Source organism: Cricetulus griseus, chromosome 4 (genome assembly GCF_003668045.3).
Source record: "Cricetulus griseus strain 17A/GY chromosome 4, alternate assembly CriGri-PICRH-1.0, whole genome shotgun sequence".
Taxonomy (NCBI): domain Eukaryota; kingdom Metazoa; phylum Chordata; class Mammalia; order Rodentia; family Cricetidae; genus Cricetulus; species Cricetulus griseus.
In genome coordinates this window covers 44483133-44500066 of record NC_048597.1, presented here as the reverse complement: position 1 = coordinate 44500066, position 16934 = coordinate 44483133, and the positions used below count along the sequence as shown (strand labels likewise).

Here is a 16934-nt window from a genome sequence, read left to right as displayed (position 1 = left end):
AATATTTTAATGGACATTACCCAATATACAGTTAATATATAATTATAATTATTAGCTTTTACATATTATTTAACTTTTTGGTTTTGCCATATAGCCCCAACTGGCTTGGTACTTGCTACATAACCCAAGCTGTCTTCAAATTCATCACAATTCTCCTGCCTCAAGCATGAGAATTACAGGTGTGTAGCATTGCCTCACCTCTACTTTTGAAGTTTTCTCAGATTCTGAGTGTAGTTTTTTAAAATATAAACATAAATATATAATTTAAAAGTAAATTAAAATAACCTAGAAAGTATCTACAAGTACATTAAACTACAACACGTCCCCGTCAGTAAATGGTAGCACACTTAGTAGTAGCGACTGTGCAAAAAGAAAACAGGAGAGTGGACTGTGCTGCTGAGCTTTGGAAAGTCTACCCCCACAGTGGGTGATCTCTGCAGCAACAGCTGGCTAATCTCAAAGGAGCAGCAGAGATGGAGAAGAAGGCATGAAGGACCAGATCACGAGTTTATTCTTGAGGAACAGGAAAAGTCCCCCATCCTGGGACAGATAAGAGTTTGTGAGATGTCCCCAATGCTGTGAAGAAATCCTCGGGAGAAGAATCTAAATTAAGTGAGATAGATCCAATATGAGAAATCAAAGAGGAAATTCAGATAAAAGTGGGAGACAAAAGGAAAGGAAGTACGTTCCAGCAGTCCCACAGCTAGTGTTTACCTTGAAAATAGCAGATCGGGGCCTCTAGACCCAACAATGGCTACAGAGGAGCTAGCCTGGCAAGCCTTTCATGGAAAGAATAAAACCTTACTTAAGGCTAAGCAATAGGAAAATGAATGCAGTAGAACGAGTTGTAAAGCTACAATGAGAAAAAGGCCAGAGAATAAAATATCGTTTATATAACAATGAAAGCAAAGTATCAGTATATTCACACATAAATAAAAGCTACGACTTCATTATTCAAAATGAATGAAAATGATATAAACTGTGCAAAAAATGGAAAGGTTGATAAATGAGTTCACTGGAGAACAGAAGACTTGTAAAAGATAGGTGATGTAATTCAGAAAATCATTGTCAAAAATCACTCTAAGAATGAGATGAAACTGGAACAAAACTGAAACCACATGTGCAAAAAAGCTAATGTATTGAGAGAAATTTAAAACGTCAATTTAGGAAAATATGTAAATAAATAACTTTAAAAATAAAATAGTCAAATAATATAGTATGCACAAAAATAAAGTGTGTGTGTGTGTGTATAACAACAGACCTTGAAGGGAAAAGTCAAAGAAGCATGGAATAGCACAAATGCTAAAAATCATGTTAGAAAATTTTCTTAAAATAAAAAAATGACTATAACCTATATTTAGAGATTCACTGAAGTAAGAAAACTGACTTAGTTCAGATACCATAAAGCAGAGTTTTATGACAGTATTTAAGAAAATTAGTTACAGGGGGAGAAAATGAGACTACTGTCAATATGATTTTGGTAGCAATTCTATGGTGGAAAATATTGATGGAGTACATTTAGTATACTCAAGGAGAGATATGTGGCCTATAGATTTTAAATCCAAGAAAATTAACCTTTAAATATAAAAACATGCCAGCTATTTCTAGGATCCCACCAAAGCTCAAGGGTGCATTGTTTCCATCAGCGCTTCCCAGGGTTTTTCTTTTTTTTTCCCTGAAGATTCTTTTTTATTTGAATTAGAAACAAGATTGTTTTACATGACAATCCCAGTTCCCTATCCCTCTCCTCCTCCCCTACCACCCTCCCAACTAAAACCCTACCCATCACATAGCCTTTCTCCTCCCTCTGGATGGTGAGGCCTTCCATAGGGTGTCATCAGAGTCTATGTATCCTTTGGGATAGGGCCTAGGCCCACCCCCGTGTGTCTTGGCTCAGAGAGTATTCCTCTATGTGAAATGGGCTCCCAAAGTCCACACCTATGCTAAGGATAAGTACTGAACTACTACAGGAGGTCTCGTAGATTTCTGAGGTTTCTTCACTGAAACCCATGTTCCTGGGGTCTGGATCAGTCAATAGAATAGTTCAATAGAACACACGGAACAGACAGTCATCCAGACAAAGGCTTGCAGTGAGTTCTGGCTTTTCACATTTGGCTCTAGTAATAACTGTTATAAGGAAGTACTCATAAATGTATGTTTTAAACAAAAAGAAAGCACAGTAGAGCTCTAGAAAACGAAAGGAAAGTCTGGCTTATAGGGAAAAAGAGGTAGGTTAAAAAAAAAAAAAAAGACAAATAGGCAGGCATGGCACAGAGAAGGCGATCTCTGTGAGTTCCAGGATAGCTAGGGTTGTTACAAAGATAAACACCGGTTCAGAAACAACAAAAACAAAAAACAAAACAAAAAACATGTACAAAACAAAACTGGGCACTGAATGCTAAATACAACCATTTCATATCCCACCGCCTAAGGGCAACATCAAATTAAGAATCATCTTTTCCTTGTAAAACTGCAATTGCCTAAATCAAGATGCTAGGAATCTTCAGTCTTCTCACCTACAGCTTATTTACTCCGTCACCTGCCCCCTTGGTCATTGAGAAATATTTTAGCAGCATAGTACTACCTGCAAAACTCAGCAATGTTTCCTTTCTCCTACCCAGAAGCCATTGACACACACTGGGGACTTGATTTTAGCCTTGCAGCTCCAGACTGTGAGAGACTAATTTTCACTTCCATTGGCAACCTGTGGTGTTGTACTAATGCAGCACAAAAGAACCAAGATGGTGGGAATCCAGCTGGACATTTAGTGTAGATCACCTAGAAACAAGAGTCCTGAGGGCTGAGGTAAGATGTCCACATGTTCTAGACTGACTGCGAAAGCACAACTTCGGGTGGAGGATACTGGAGGAGGCAGCCTAGATCTTTATGAATGGTGCTAGCATGAGAACCCAACCCTAGGAACTTTAGCCAGTCCCAGTGCTCTACTGTTCTATACTATTAACATGAATTTGGAGGTGAAGTTTCTTTTCTTTTTCTTTTTCTTTTTTCTTTTTTTTTTTTTTTTTTTTGGTTTTTCGAGACAGGCTTTCTCTATGTAAATTTGGAGCCTATCCTGGCACTCACTTTGTAGACCAGGCTGGCCTCAAACTCACAGAGATCTGCCTGCCTCTGCCTCCCAAGTGCTGGGATTAAAGGCTCCACCAACGCCCTGCTGGAGGTGAAGTTTCTGTGTCATGTAAGGTGGTGGCACCCAAATCCTAGCTAGCACTTAAGAGGACAAATCTGCATATGGTTTTATGTCTTGAATGGATAATTTCACTAGGTGGAGAAATGCTTGGTAGACTTAATCTTTGTATTTTGAGCAAGTCTTCTGACCCCTGGTGTTTCTGAGGAGAGGTGCTTTTGATGTTTTGATTATTCTATCAGGCCTCTGTGAACCATGAATTGCTTGCTTTCTTCTTCTTCTTCTTCTTCTTCTTCTTCTTCTTCTTCTTCTTCTTCTTCTTCTTCTTCTTCTTTCGTCTTCTTCTTTCTGTTGTTGTTGCTTTTTTTTTTGCTTCTATGCTTTACTTATTTTCATCGCTACTTATGATTTTTCTTTCTCTTTGACTTCCAATACTGTATGATCATTATATAGGTAGATATCTCTGTGTTTATCTTATTTGGACCTTTTAGACTTCTTGGGAGGATAGACTAACTGATATAAAATACTAAAATATTGGGCAACATTGCCCTCACCAAAAGCAATCATCCTGTTCCCCTTCCTGCCTATTACAACTTGAAAGTGGTTTGTTAAGACATGAGGGGAGACAGGGGATCCGGTGGGGAGGAGAGGACATTAGCAGGATTGGGAAGGAGATAAGAGCAGGCAATTTGGGTGAAGGAGATAAATAGATTAGGTGTGTGTGTGTGTGTGTGTGTGTGTGTGTGTGTGTGTGTGTGTAATGTCACAGTGAGACATATTTATTTGTAATTAGTGTATGCTATCACAAACGTCATAAAACTTCCTCCTGCTGTTTCTGAATAGTTTGACTACCTATTATGGATCTCAGCGCCCTTACATTCTCAGAAATCTTATTTTACTCACTCTGCGATATAGTTAACTCTTCTTAAGCATATCCTATCCATTGGCTTTGGAGTATAGTTAGGTCCCTTACATTATTTAAAACCACTGACACCACAACACCAACACAAAGCTTCATCTAAACACTCACACTCTTTCTATTCCTATTGATCAGTTGCTAGAAGCTATGTCAATACTTAGTGTCCCCACTCCCCTGCCTCCCACTTCTTGCTTTTCCTCTCATCTGATTTCTTTTCTGTTCCATAATGCCACCAATGTAAGTTCCTGCTAAGTTGTCAATGCCTTTCATGCTCCTAAATACAATCCAGTTGCCATTTGTCTTCCCAGAAGTGTCAGAATTGATGGCCATCTTGTCTGCATCGCACATCACCGTATCCCTGGTAGTCAGCACTATAATCTCTCAAAAACTATATGCTGGACAAAGACTGCCTACAAGACATTGAGGAAAGTCAGTATTCAGGTTCAATGACAAATTAGCCTACAGAGAGTTAATCACATAGGTAAGACTTAGCTTATCAATGTTAAATTTTCTTTTTTTCATTGACATTTTTATGTTTTAAAGGGAAAATGGTGATAAACTTGGAATTTACAGTGTAGTATCTCTTGGATTCTATGTTTGTGTATGCTTCAACATTTAGTGCCTCCTCATAGGTTTCTAACCATTCATGATTCTTCCTTCTTTACAGTTCTGAAGCTGATATGTGTTTCCTGATTTTTAAATGATATTTTATTGATTTGTCAAAATTTAAATACTATTTAGAAACCCTTTGAAAGTTTTATACATGCATACAATGTGTTTTAAACATTTTTATTCCCCATGTCATCTGCCTCCTTCCTCTCTCAAGTTTGTGCCCTCTTCTAAATTATTTTTCTAACCCAGAGTCCAATTTATGCTGTTCATATATACTCATAGGTGTGGGGCCACTCACTGAAACATGGTCTACCTACCAAGGCCCAGAGTCTTAAAGAAAACTGGCTCTTTCTCTCTTAAAAGCCAGCGACTGTCAATAGCTTCTCAGCTAAGAGTGGGAGCTCGCATGGCCCTCTCCAACCATGCTGGGATGTTGATTGGTTTGATCTTGTGCATGCAATTGCTCAAATTATATTTTCAAGAACATAATATTACTCTCCATTGCCATCGTTGCTCCTTGTTTTCTTATGTTGCTGGTGGTGGAGCTCAGAGCCTCCCCGGAGCTGGCAGATACTGTGTTACTGAGCTATACCACCACCCAGCTATTACTACTATGTGTATTCCTGCTGTCTGTTTCCTTTCTAGTTCTTCCACTATCACTGTTGCTTCCCTAGGCTTTTAGAAATTAAACCATGACGTTTAATTCATCCTATAATTCATCCTAATTACAATTTTTCATATGCTAAAAAAGGTAGAAACTGAAGTAGCATTCCAATTTCTGAAATGTAGATTTTTATGAACCACGGACTAACTCAGGAAATTATGCTTCTCCAAATAATTCAAAGACTCCTAATTTAGGGAGAAAAATATCAAAATGAAATGAAATGAAAGCAGACACCAAATTAATTATTCATCATATTTTCATTCCTATCCACAGCTTCTGCACACCAAGACACACATGGACAAAATATTATGAAAAGGGAACAGCTAGTTGTCGTTCCTTGTTGAGCCCTCAGGGGACATGAAACCAGGACTTAGACACTCACAGTTTTGTAAACAACCCAGGGAGAAGGACTCTGATGACAAGAAAGAGGAAACAGGAAGAGGTAATTAACCCAGCCACCTCTGAGCTTTGGCCTCGTCTTACTTAGACTCATGTATAACTTCAGTTTGAATTTGTTTACATTCTTCCTAAGTGTTTTCACTTCACGTGTGTGCCTTGTTTACTCAGCCAGCTTGGAAACATGAATATCTTGCAGAAGCTTACCAAGGAATTGGATATAAACAGGACAAAAAGCAAGAAAATATCGGAAGAATACGAGGTGGAAAGATGGCATATGGCTGGGTGGAGACTTGGCCATGCTGCCAGACAGCAGGCACGTCCTCTAGGTTAAACTCTCACTCCTTAGCTCCATAGTAAGCCTGTGCTTCTGTCACTATTATGTAAAGCTTTCTTCCTTTCTTGTTTGCCTTTTTATAAATTGTGATCCTGTAGCATATATACAATACTAACACCCCTTCTTTATCACTAGGCCTTTGTTTTCCACCTGACTCAGAGGATCAACAGCAAAGCTCAGAAAGAAAACTGGAAAATTTCCAACCATTCGGTAGCTACAAACTTAGCCATCTCTCATTGTCATTTCTTTTAAGAAATACACTTTTCTTAAAGGCAACATTGCTCATTTCTGAATACCTTTTCCCCATTATTGCCTACATTGGAGCCATAATATATCTTTGGTTTTACAGTGTATACCCCAGTTGTCTGGAGGATAGATTGCAGTAGTTTTGTAGGTACAGCAATGGAAGATACAACCAAGTTGCTTTTTCTCAATGGAGTATTGATCAGGTCCTCAGAGATGGGATGGCATAATCTACCTGGGTTGGGACAATGTTCCAAAGCTGTGTCTAAAGCCAAAGTCTAGGTGTACTTGTGTTAATATCTGACAATATCTCACTGGATCCCACTCTTTTAGAGCCACTTGGATAATCAGACTACTCTAAAAAGAAAAGGAAGTTCCTTTATAATAAGAATTGAGAAATAAAGTGTCTTGCTGTATTATTATTATTACTATATTAACACCAACCATTTGCAACATCTCTATCTTATTCTTAATATTTATATTTTATTTTACATATGAATATTTTGCCTTCATGTACATAGGTGTGTCTGGTGTATGAGGAGGTCAAAAGAAGACATCAGATCCCCCATATCTGGAGTTACAGATGGCTGTAAGCCATCATGTGGTTGGGGATGTGGATTCTGGGAACTGAACCTAGGCCCTCTGCAAGAGCAACAAGTACTCTTAACTCCTGAGCCATCTCTATAGCCCACCTCCTACCTTTCAATAGGAACTGTAGTAAGTATTTTACACAGGTAACCTTATTTAATATCAAGATGGTACCCACCCATGATGGAAGAACTACAAACATCTACATTTGTTGTTTCAGAAACCAAAGCCTAGAAACCTGAAATGATTGCACAATGGGAATGATGGTGTCTATAATAAGTGACATATACAGTGCCCTGCTGACTATCAAAATCCTAAGTGCCACAGCTAGGTGTTGTTCTCAACAGGTCTTCTGTCTCACTGTATTTCAACCACACTCCTCCTATCTTGTTGTCAACTGATCAGAAGTTGTATTTCATTCCATTTGAGGAAATCGTACTTTATACAGAGATTATTCAAACATTGTTGTCTAGGAGCAGCAAGAGGTAGACATGGAGAGGAGTTGAGAAATTCATGCCTGCTATGTATCAGGGCAGTCTCTTGCCTCCTGCAGCAAGGCTTTCCTGAGGTAGGTTTTGTTGTTCTTTTCTATTACCAGGCTACTCACACCTTGAGTTTAAGACATTCAGGTTCCGGTGCAGTTTCCATCTGATGGTTTTTATTTTGATCTGTTCCCATTATCAGGAATAGAAATCATTTTACGTTAGAACCGGGTCTTGTAGGGCAAGTATTATCATGTTAAAGCCCAAAACACTCTCAGAGAACTTCCAAGACAGGCCTCAAGGCAGATTCATTTCTAGCCAGAATGGACCTAAAGCTCAAATTTAGGGCTCCATCACCAATGCAGGCCCTTGAAGCCTGTCCAGTCTGAATGCTACATGTTCAGGATCCTCTATGGCCTACTTCCTTGCCCTATAATAAATATCCAAGTTCACTTTTATAGAGTCATTCACTAAGCCACTCCACTGCCTTCATCTTTTATCCCAGCTACTGGCACCAACATGCAGGTGTGCTCACCAGAAGTCCAATGTCACCCTCCAAGTTTCTTCCTTCTTCATTCATGTGCCCATGTCTACATCCATTCTAGGATCAAGTTATGTGTGTTTTATACTCAGTATGTAAAATGTGTAAGTTTCCTTTCATCTCTACCAGACTACCACTATGTTTCTTCTAGATAGTTGGAAATGGTCTTCTAATATATTTCTATCATCTCTTCGTTGTCCACTTTAAAGCCATTTCCATACTGAAGCTAGGATCATCTTTTTATAGCATAAATACAAACAGACTACAAATGCCACCCTAGCCTCTTGTTGAAAAAAATTCCATTTCTTTTATGATTCTTATGTAAAAATCATAGCTTTGAAGATAGCCAACAAGGTCTGACCTGAGCTGGTCCTCAACTGCGTCTCTGCCCTTACCTGTGAATCTGCACATGCATAGTCCCACTTCCTAGATAATGCAAAGCATTTCCCATGGCTGTCCCCACCCCACTTCCGGGTCACTCACAATCCCCACCTCTTCTAGACTGCATTAACGACTACTCTTTCTCCAGACTTCAATCTAGGTGTTCCTTTCTCAGGGACCGTGTCCCTGGATTCTGCTCTGCTCTGGTTCACCTACAATAGCTCTCATTAACACTCACCACTGTGGCATCTTCACTCTTATCTGTGGCATTATGTGATCTGTCACTACTTCCCTTATCAGACAGTATTTTGTTCTGCTAAGTCTTTGTTCAACACCAGATCTAGAACGTGGTTACTGTCTCCATGTGTTTGCTAAATGGGTGAAAGCGACATGAAAGTGGAGGCATCCTTTCTTGTGTAGTTATACTCACCAGGTGCCACAAGGAGGCTGTGAACTGTAGTCTGGATGCCGTCTGGATACACAGTAAAGCTGCACTCATACTTTCCACTGAAGGTGGTAGAGACATTCCGTAAGTGCAGAGTCCATTTTATGACATTCTCCCGAGTTTCTAAGGATGCTACCTGGGACTCACAGGTGTGCCCTGGGACACAGTGGAAGCCATACTGGGGATGATAAACAACAATCACATCAGTTTTATCAGTGACCTTGGACCACTGCATCTGTACCAGGAAGTCTGTCTCCTTGATTTGGCAGGTCAAGTTGACATCAGAACCAGGTGGAGCATATATGGCTTCTTCTGCATTGAATGTTTCTTCCCATACTCCTGGAAAGGAAGGATGAGAGTAATCAGTTTGTATAATTCACCTGGAGTGCTTTTTTAGGGTTTTTTTTTTTTGTGTGTGTAGTCTTTAAATATCATTTTTGGTTAGCATACAAAACCTAAGAGTGACTGTTAAAAGTCTGCTCAGTTCACTGATATGAGAGTATAACTAGAATTTCTTCCTGGCTATACTAGGAAGGAAAGCCCCTTTTGATTTAGGATGGTGAGAGGAAACTATGGATACTTGCATATTTCTGTCTCTTTGTCTGCCCAAAGGGTAACTGAAGGTCTCTGACTAACTGTGAATAAAATTGAGCATATTTAAAGATTTATTTTATTATTTTAAAATTATATGTATGAGTATGTATCTGTGTGGGAATATGAGTGCAGATGCCCATAGATGCCCATAGATCCTTCTGGAACTGGAGTTATAGCTGCTAGATGCTCATATTAGGAACCAAATTTAGGTCCTCTGTAAGAGCAGAAAGTGCTCTTAATTGCTGAGCTACCTCTTCAGTCCCATGAATTAAGCCTAGTTAAGTGCCCTGACAAACTTACCATGAAACTGTTAATACACATGAATTTGACCCTTCTGCATCAGCATCTGTAATAACTAGTCTACGTATAGTAGTTTTTTCACACTTTAATTATAAATTCTTCATAATAAAGTGACATTTCTTTTGAAATACTATGTGCTTACTAGAGTCTTTCATATATGTCATCATTTTAATCTGCATGCATCACAAGAGTGATATTGTTAAGCTACTTTATCAAATGGGAAAGCAAAGCACTGAGAAATGAAGTAGATCTTTTAGAGACCACCACTTAAGAGAACACGGATTCTCTTTGGAATTAGTCACTTCTGCAGTTTTCCTTCAACATTAACTCCATAACTCCTTACTGCCTCCTACATTCACACTGGTGGAGTAGAGTAAGAGCCCTGACATTCCCTCTGAGGATGAAGGGACCTTCATCTCCATGTAGTTATGTCTCTCAAGGAGAAAGTAGGAGATGCCTCAGGTAGAGGCAACCTAGGGCATCATCTCTATCCAGCTCATGGGATGCTAGACATACAAGAAGATTCTCTCTTCCATCAACAACCTGGATGCATGGTACAGATGACTAAATTTTGTTCAGCACTGAGCCTTTGATATGTCTTCAGAAATGCTGGGCTCCCTTTTAGAATTTACCATTACAGAAGTTGTACATTATTGTGACAAGTCCCCTGGAGCTCACAAAGGGAAAGGATAAAAAGATGACAAGCTGCTGAGAAGAAACAAGACCTCAAAGGCACTGTATGGGTAGGAATTATTATGCATTTGTGAATACACCAAGTTTCGGTAGACAGAGGTCTACACATCTGAGTCTAACTCCCTGGAAGGCATCTTTGTATAATGTGCCTCTGAGCCTATCTAGATCACCAATTTCAATGTCTTTGATTCAGAAACTCTTACAATCTTCCTAGCCATATACATTCTTAAGTTATTCAGGCTTTCAATAATAACCTTGTACTGTGGTGTTCAGAACTAAGCTTTCCTCCTTTGATTTTGAAATAGGCCTTTTAGGTTCTGGTCTACGAATGGCCTTAAAGTCATAAGGATCCTCTTTGCTTTCCGAGTCACTCCTTGTATGTGACTAAGACTTCACATACATCCAACCACTAATGGCATTTGCACTGGGGAGGAGAAACAACTTGTTAGTTTGAAGAGAAAAGAAATGCTTGAGACAGGATTAAAAGCTGAGCAAGACTTTCCAACCATGGACACGACTGTAGGGTGTTTTAGTTTCCTGAGTTGCCTTTATGATGGTCCAGGAACTTTTCCTCTCCAAGACACATAATTTTCCAATTACACAAGACTCTTTGAAGAGGGAAAATGGTGAAGAGAGGCCAGAGCAATGGCACAAACCATTCACAGAAGTTGTAAACCCTTTTTGGTTTTAGTGCTCTTGAGGAATCCTGTCTCAACTCTAGCATCTTTTCTGTTGCTGTCACATTCATAACTGACACCCTCAGCAACAGTTTGCCCTTTAGTGCAGCAGTCATGAGGCATTTCAAAGGAGCAAAGTTTCCTAAAGCAGCCATCTGAAAGGACAGGATTGACCAGAAGTCTTACCCCTGAAAAACTGTATCTGGATGATGGAGTAAACAGCACAGTATGTCCATTTTCTCTCCATTGTCTCCTGAAGAAGAGCTCACACCACCATTTCTGTAATAATCACAGGACTCAATTGATGTTTCTAGCTGAGCAAACTCAAGCCACCCTATTCGTGCTCAAAAACCCCAACACTACCACAGGGCTGGGGGTGTTGATCGCTTGGCAAGTCCCCAGGAAATGAAATGCAGACAGGAAAGTAGTGTGGTTCAGGGCTAAGTATAACCTTCACAAGAACAATGAAGAAACTGTTCTCTGAAACCTTGTGTCTCACCTCTAAAAGACTTTTTCATATCCCAAGATTCTCTCCTTTAGTCTCGTTGTCAGTCAAGCTGCTTCTAAAATCCAAACAAAGGAAATTGTGCAGTGCAGTCCCCGGGTGCTTTTTATACATTTCCTTTCAAGAATACAAAGTCATTTAGCAAACAGGAGCTTTTGGCCTCGCATAATAGGGTTTCAGCAAATCTTGAGATAAGTATTTTCTTTCCAAAATTGCCCCAGGGTGAAAGAACAATGATTAACATATTTGATTTTAATAAACTCTGAAGAATAACAGCAGTGATGTCAGCTATCTGACTGAATTCGTTGTCTAATTTCTTGTAGGGAAATCCACATGTCTGGGGTGGGAAGGGAAAAGTGAGTGTCTTTTCCACCCCTTGTCTTGATAGGTTGGAGGCCAAATGGGGAAATCCCTCATTGTGATGACCAGGGATCTTTTTAAATGATGGTATAAGAGCTTTATCTGGCAAGTCCAAAAACCATAAAGAACTACATAGCACACCGTGGGTATGTTAAGTCACATGGTCACGATGTTTTCTCCAGGGAGGGTTAGGAGCTCAGATCCTTGAAGGAAGCACAGGAAATGAAGTAACTGCTCAGGGTAACTTTCTTTGTCATAGCTGGGAATTCTGGTAATTCGGTGATGGGACGAAACAAAACAAGTCAGGAGATGTGCTATAAAGACTCTGATCTGAAAGTTAGTGTCCCTGTGAGATGAGGACAGATTATATACTTGGAGAGGAACTTGTCACCTCTTACTCCATTTGTCATAAAAATCCCAATTTACTGAATTCTTACGTGGAGTGTTTAGACATCTCTTATTGCATTAGAATGAAGAAACTTTAAAAATAGGGTGAGACTGTCCCATTAAAACAAGACAGTGTCATTTTTAAGAGCTACAAGTTCACTTTTGATAGAACCCCAACCTCTGACATGGGTGGTTTAGTGGAGGTACTTATCAGAGGCTTTGGGCAAATCTGCCTCCTCTAGCAAGTTTAGCTTATTTGCTTGTTTACTTTCGTTTTGTTTTTGACTCTTGGTTCATGATTCAAATACCCAGGAACCTCTGTGGCCTGAAGTCAGGATAGTACTAATTTTCCTAGACTCCTAGAGAAGTACCCAATTTTCAGGTACCCATGGCATGCAGATTTAAAGTATCTGATACCTTGAAGTGGCAAGACCCAAGTGGCAGCCCCTCCATGGCTGTTGTTTTGCAGCAGGTGGCAGCAGCAGCCTGCAGACACAGCTATCCCAGGTGATGGGAATGTCCTCCACTGCTTTTCCATCCTGGTAATATTTTCTAAAGGCCCTTTTTCAGCAGGGGGATAGGCATTCTCCGTACTTAAAAATAACTCTTTTATGAAGCCATATCAATCTTTCCTATTATCCTCTCTGCTCACCAAATCCCAAACCACACAGCATTTCTTCTGCCTTGTATTCCAGCCTGCTGCATTTGAAAAGGAAACAGAAGCAGTCAGTTTCACAGGGTGAGGAGAAACCTTGAACTTCAGAGGCAAATGCAATTATTTACAAAGGGGAGCTGGAACACACATGCATTTCTGCTGGAGAGGCAGGCCAGCACCGTGTTTGGACAAAGTTTTTAAACAGTCTATCTAAACACACTCAATTAGAAGAGGGCACTGAGAAGAGGGAAGGGGACAAGAGGTAAACTTATTTTCATGGTTGCTACAGTGATTAACTCAAATATAACTGGACTTTTATTTTTAATCCACTCACATAAATTACAAGAAAGTGAAGTGGTATACTTTTTGAGCACTTCCCAGTGTGTTTGAAAACGTGACACTCAAGGATTCCATTAACTAAAAAATATTTATTGTGACCCTTCAGGGATCACTAAAGATACACAGTTCTAGGTCATTGTAAATCGAATGGAAAAATCATGTTCTTTGTTCTCTAGAAACTTGCCATTCTAATGGGGAAAAGCATCCATGTGCATCAGAAAATGAAACAAGCAAACAAAGCTAAAGTTCCACCTGGGTAATACAAATGACTGCCTGAGTGAACAGGCAGCATGGGATTTACAGAATGAAACAGGGAGAGGCCAAGGGAGGGAATGGCCAGAATCATCTCAAGGATGGAGTCTGAACTTGACCAGATGCTACAGAAGTCATTCTGGAAGAGACTGGAAGGTGAATTATTCTGGGCAGCAGAAATAGGAAGAGCTGAAGCTTGGCAACATTGAAGTTCAAGGCAGATGCAGTGTGTGTATAAGCTATTCTCCCGGAGCACAGCTGAATGTGTAACAAAACTACAGAGAGGTAAGTTTGGGGTTCAGAGAGCTTTCAAGTCCAAGCTATGGAGTACAATTTCTCTTCTTCACTTTGGAATTAGTATAGGTTTGGTCCACCACCCCCACCTCAGCATCAGCATAGTGTAATATTGTTTGAGCAGAAAGAAACATTTTGAAAGATGAATAGGGTGGGTAGAGGCAAGTTGAATGGATGAAAGGTAAAGGGGGAGGTGGAATGCCTTGGGTCTGTATGAGAACAGGTTCTCTGACAGTCAGGCATGGGAGGTAGAAGAGCTCAAGGGGCCCACCCATGTTGCTGAAGTATTTGGTGCTGGGAGATTCAGAGAGATGGGGAATCGCTGCCTTCAGTTGTGTATCTGCTTGTGACCTCACTGGGCTCCAGTAAATAGTTCCAATCCAACAGCCCCATAGATGGTCTTAGTAAACTGTGGGTCACAGAACAAAATCTAAGTCATGAATTTGGGAAGAGGACAGACATGGGGAGGGGGTTGGTAGGGATGGGAGGATGATAAACGAGGTGAGGGGAGAAAGCAGTCAGAACACATTGTATGCATGGATGAAATTGTCAAAGAGCATGATCAAATGCACTCAACTTTTAAAAGTGACACAGAAGACCTATTGAGAATTGACGTTTTCCTTGTCAATCTAGGAAAGCACCTGCTGGTGGGCTGTGGTGTCCACACTATAATGGCAGTGTGGCCTTTACTAAGGAAGGGGAGATAGGGTTTGCATGATAATCTGTCCTTCGTATTCCTCTGTCTACAATTCTCAGAATAGTCATGGGTATGGAATGCTTACTATATGAATAATATTCAATAAAACTCTAAGATAATGCCATGTCTATTAAAACAATAATGTTATCATCTCACAAGGTCCATAATGTTGAAATAAGACCATCGAAAGAATCCTAAAAATCAGACCTATCCTTTATTTTAGTAAATCATGTGGCTCACAGTTCAGCTACTTTCCAAGAATTTTCTTTTTCTGAAGAATGCTGCCTTCCCATGTTAATGGTTCTCCACTAAAAACACCCCACAATTAATAAGTGGATGGTGACAAGCAAAGCACAAAGGCCTGGGTACTTGTTTTGCTTATGGAAACTACAGAGTGTCTGCCAGCTCCTGAGCTATGTTACAGTGAGGCTCCTTAACATCTTTAACACAGACCAATGTCTCCTTCTGCCCCCTGGTTTCTTTCATCCCCTTGAAAGCATTTATCCCGAAGGTACGCCTCCATGAGTTCTCAGAGCACCAAGCACACCAAGAGTGTTTCCTATCCTTTCTCATTGCCACGATAAAACACCATGACACAAACAGCTTAAGTGAGTGTGGGTTTACAGAAAGATATAGTCTCTCTCGGGGAGGGAGAATGGGGGAACATGACAGGAGACTTGGAGGGACGGCTGGCCTGCCATATCGCATCTGTGTTCAGGAAGTAGAGTGAACAGGAAGTGGTGCTGTGTCATAAAGCCTTTGTTTTAGCATCAGTGTAGATTGTTTGGGGATTTCCATGGGACCCCCTCAGCCAACAACTCAACTGAATGCAATCCAGACCCACCACTGGATACCTTGCCTGGCTGGAGGAGATGGCCAGTTGAGACTCAGTAGCCTCTCTTACTTGCAGTCTTCATTGAGATCATCTTCATAGATTCAAGATGGTTTCCACTGCCACAAGTTTCCATACTACCCCAATATTCCCCCAATTCCAGCTGTCTCTCCTCACACTGTCTCACTCCATCCCATCTTCTCAGCCCAACTGATCTACCCACCTAACCCCACACCTGTCCTCACAATCCCCTCACAAGTCCACTCTTCAAATCTAGTCTGTTTCCCCTTCCCAGATAGATCTCTGTCTCCTCCCTGCACCCCTCCTCTTTACCTAGCCTCTCTGGGTCTAGGTTTGGTTTGGTTATCATTTACTTAGTGGCTATAAGTGAATATACCACATTTGTCTTTCTCAGTCTGAGACACCACATTCAGGATGATTTTTTTTCTAGTTACATCCATTTGCCTGTGGATTTTATGATTTCACTGTTTTTAACAACTGAGTCCATTGCATAAACATACCACATTTTCTTTATCCATTCTTAAGTAAAGGGGTGTCTAGGTTGTTTACACTTTCTGGTTATTATGAATAAACTGCAGGGAACATATTTGAGCAACTGTTCTTTAGGTATATGCCAAAGAGTGGTATAGCTGAATCGAGATGGATAGATCAATTCCCAATTTTCTGTGAAACTGCCATATTGGTTTCCATACTGGCTGTTCAAGTTTGTACTTCAGCAATGGAGGAGTGTTCCCCTTGCTCCACACCATTGCCAGTATAAGCTGTCAATTGTGTTATTGATCTTAGCCAGTTTGACAGGTAAAAATGAAATCTCAAAGTAGTTTTGATTTGCATTTCCCTGATGGCTAGGGTGTTGGACATTTCTTTAAATATCTCCCAGACATTTGAGTTCCTTTTATTGAGAATTCTTTGTTTATACCTGTACCCAATTTTTAAATTGGATTATTTAGTTTTTTGATATCAAGTTCTTTATCTATTTTGGATATTAGCTCTTTCAGATGTGGAGTTAGTAAAAAATCGTTTCCCATTCCGCAGAATGCCACTTTGTTAAAATTAACTGGAAAATTCCTGGAATCCAGTTACAGAGGAGGAGTGATGAGCAAAGGGATCAAGACCAGGACCAGACTGGAGAAATGCACAGAAACAGCTGACCTGAATAACGGGAGTCATGGACTCCAGACTAATAGCTGGGAAACCAGCATTGGACCAACCCAGACCCCATGAATGTGGGTGTCAATTAGGAGGCCTGGGCAATCTATGGGGCCTCTGGTAGTGGATCAGTATTTATCCCTAGTGTACGAATGGACTTTGGGAGCCCATTCTACATAGAGAGATACTCTCTCAGCCTAGACACACGGGGGGAGGGCCTAGGCCCTGCTTCAAATGGCGACAGACTTTGAAGATCCCTCATGGAAGGCCTTAACCTCCCTGTAGAGCAGAAAGGGGATGGGATAGGGGATCAGTGGAGGTCAGGGGAGGAGGGGAGGGAAAGGGAACTGAGATTGACATGTAAAACAAGATTTTTTCCAACTTAAAAAAGAAGGAAAAAAAACCAATTGACTGTTTCCCTTGCCT

The 16934-nt window shown here is 40.4% G+C and overlaps 1 protein-coding gene and 1 long non-coding RNA gene across 2 annotated transcripts in view; one reads left to right on the top strand and one right to left on the bottom strand.

Moving 5' to 3' along the window:
• The window catches only part of Cd96 (CD96 molecule), a 72015-nt gene extending 60751 nt beyond the window's left edge, over positions 1-11264 (bottom strand). The window contains exons 1-2 of the mRNA XM_027412566.2: positions 11204-11264; positions 8739-9092 (exon numbers count right to left, since the gene is read on the bottom strand). Coding sequence (XP_027268367.1) covers positions 8739-9092; positions 11204-11264 — 415 coding nt within the window. The remainder of the gene's footprint in view (positions 1-8738; positions 9093-11203) is intronic.
• Positions 1912-16515, top strand: LOC118238660. Its single transcript, XR_004769918.1, has 5 exons — positions 1912-2805; positions 4373-4545; positions 5614-6283; positions 6838-13800; positions 16395-16515. It is a non-coding gene; the product is annotated as an uncharacterized LOC118238660 (long non-coding RNA).
• The last annotated feature ends 419 nt before the right edge of the window (positions 16516-16934 follow it).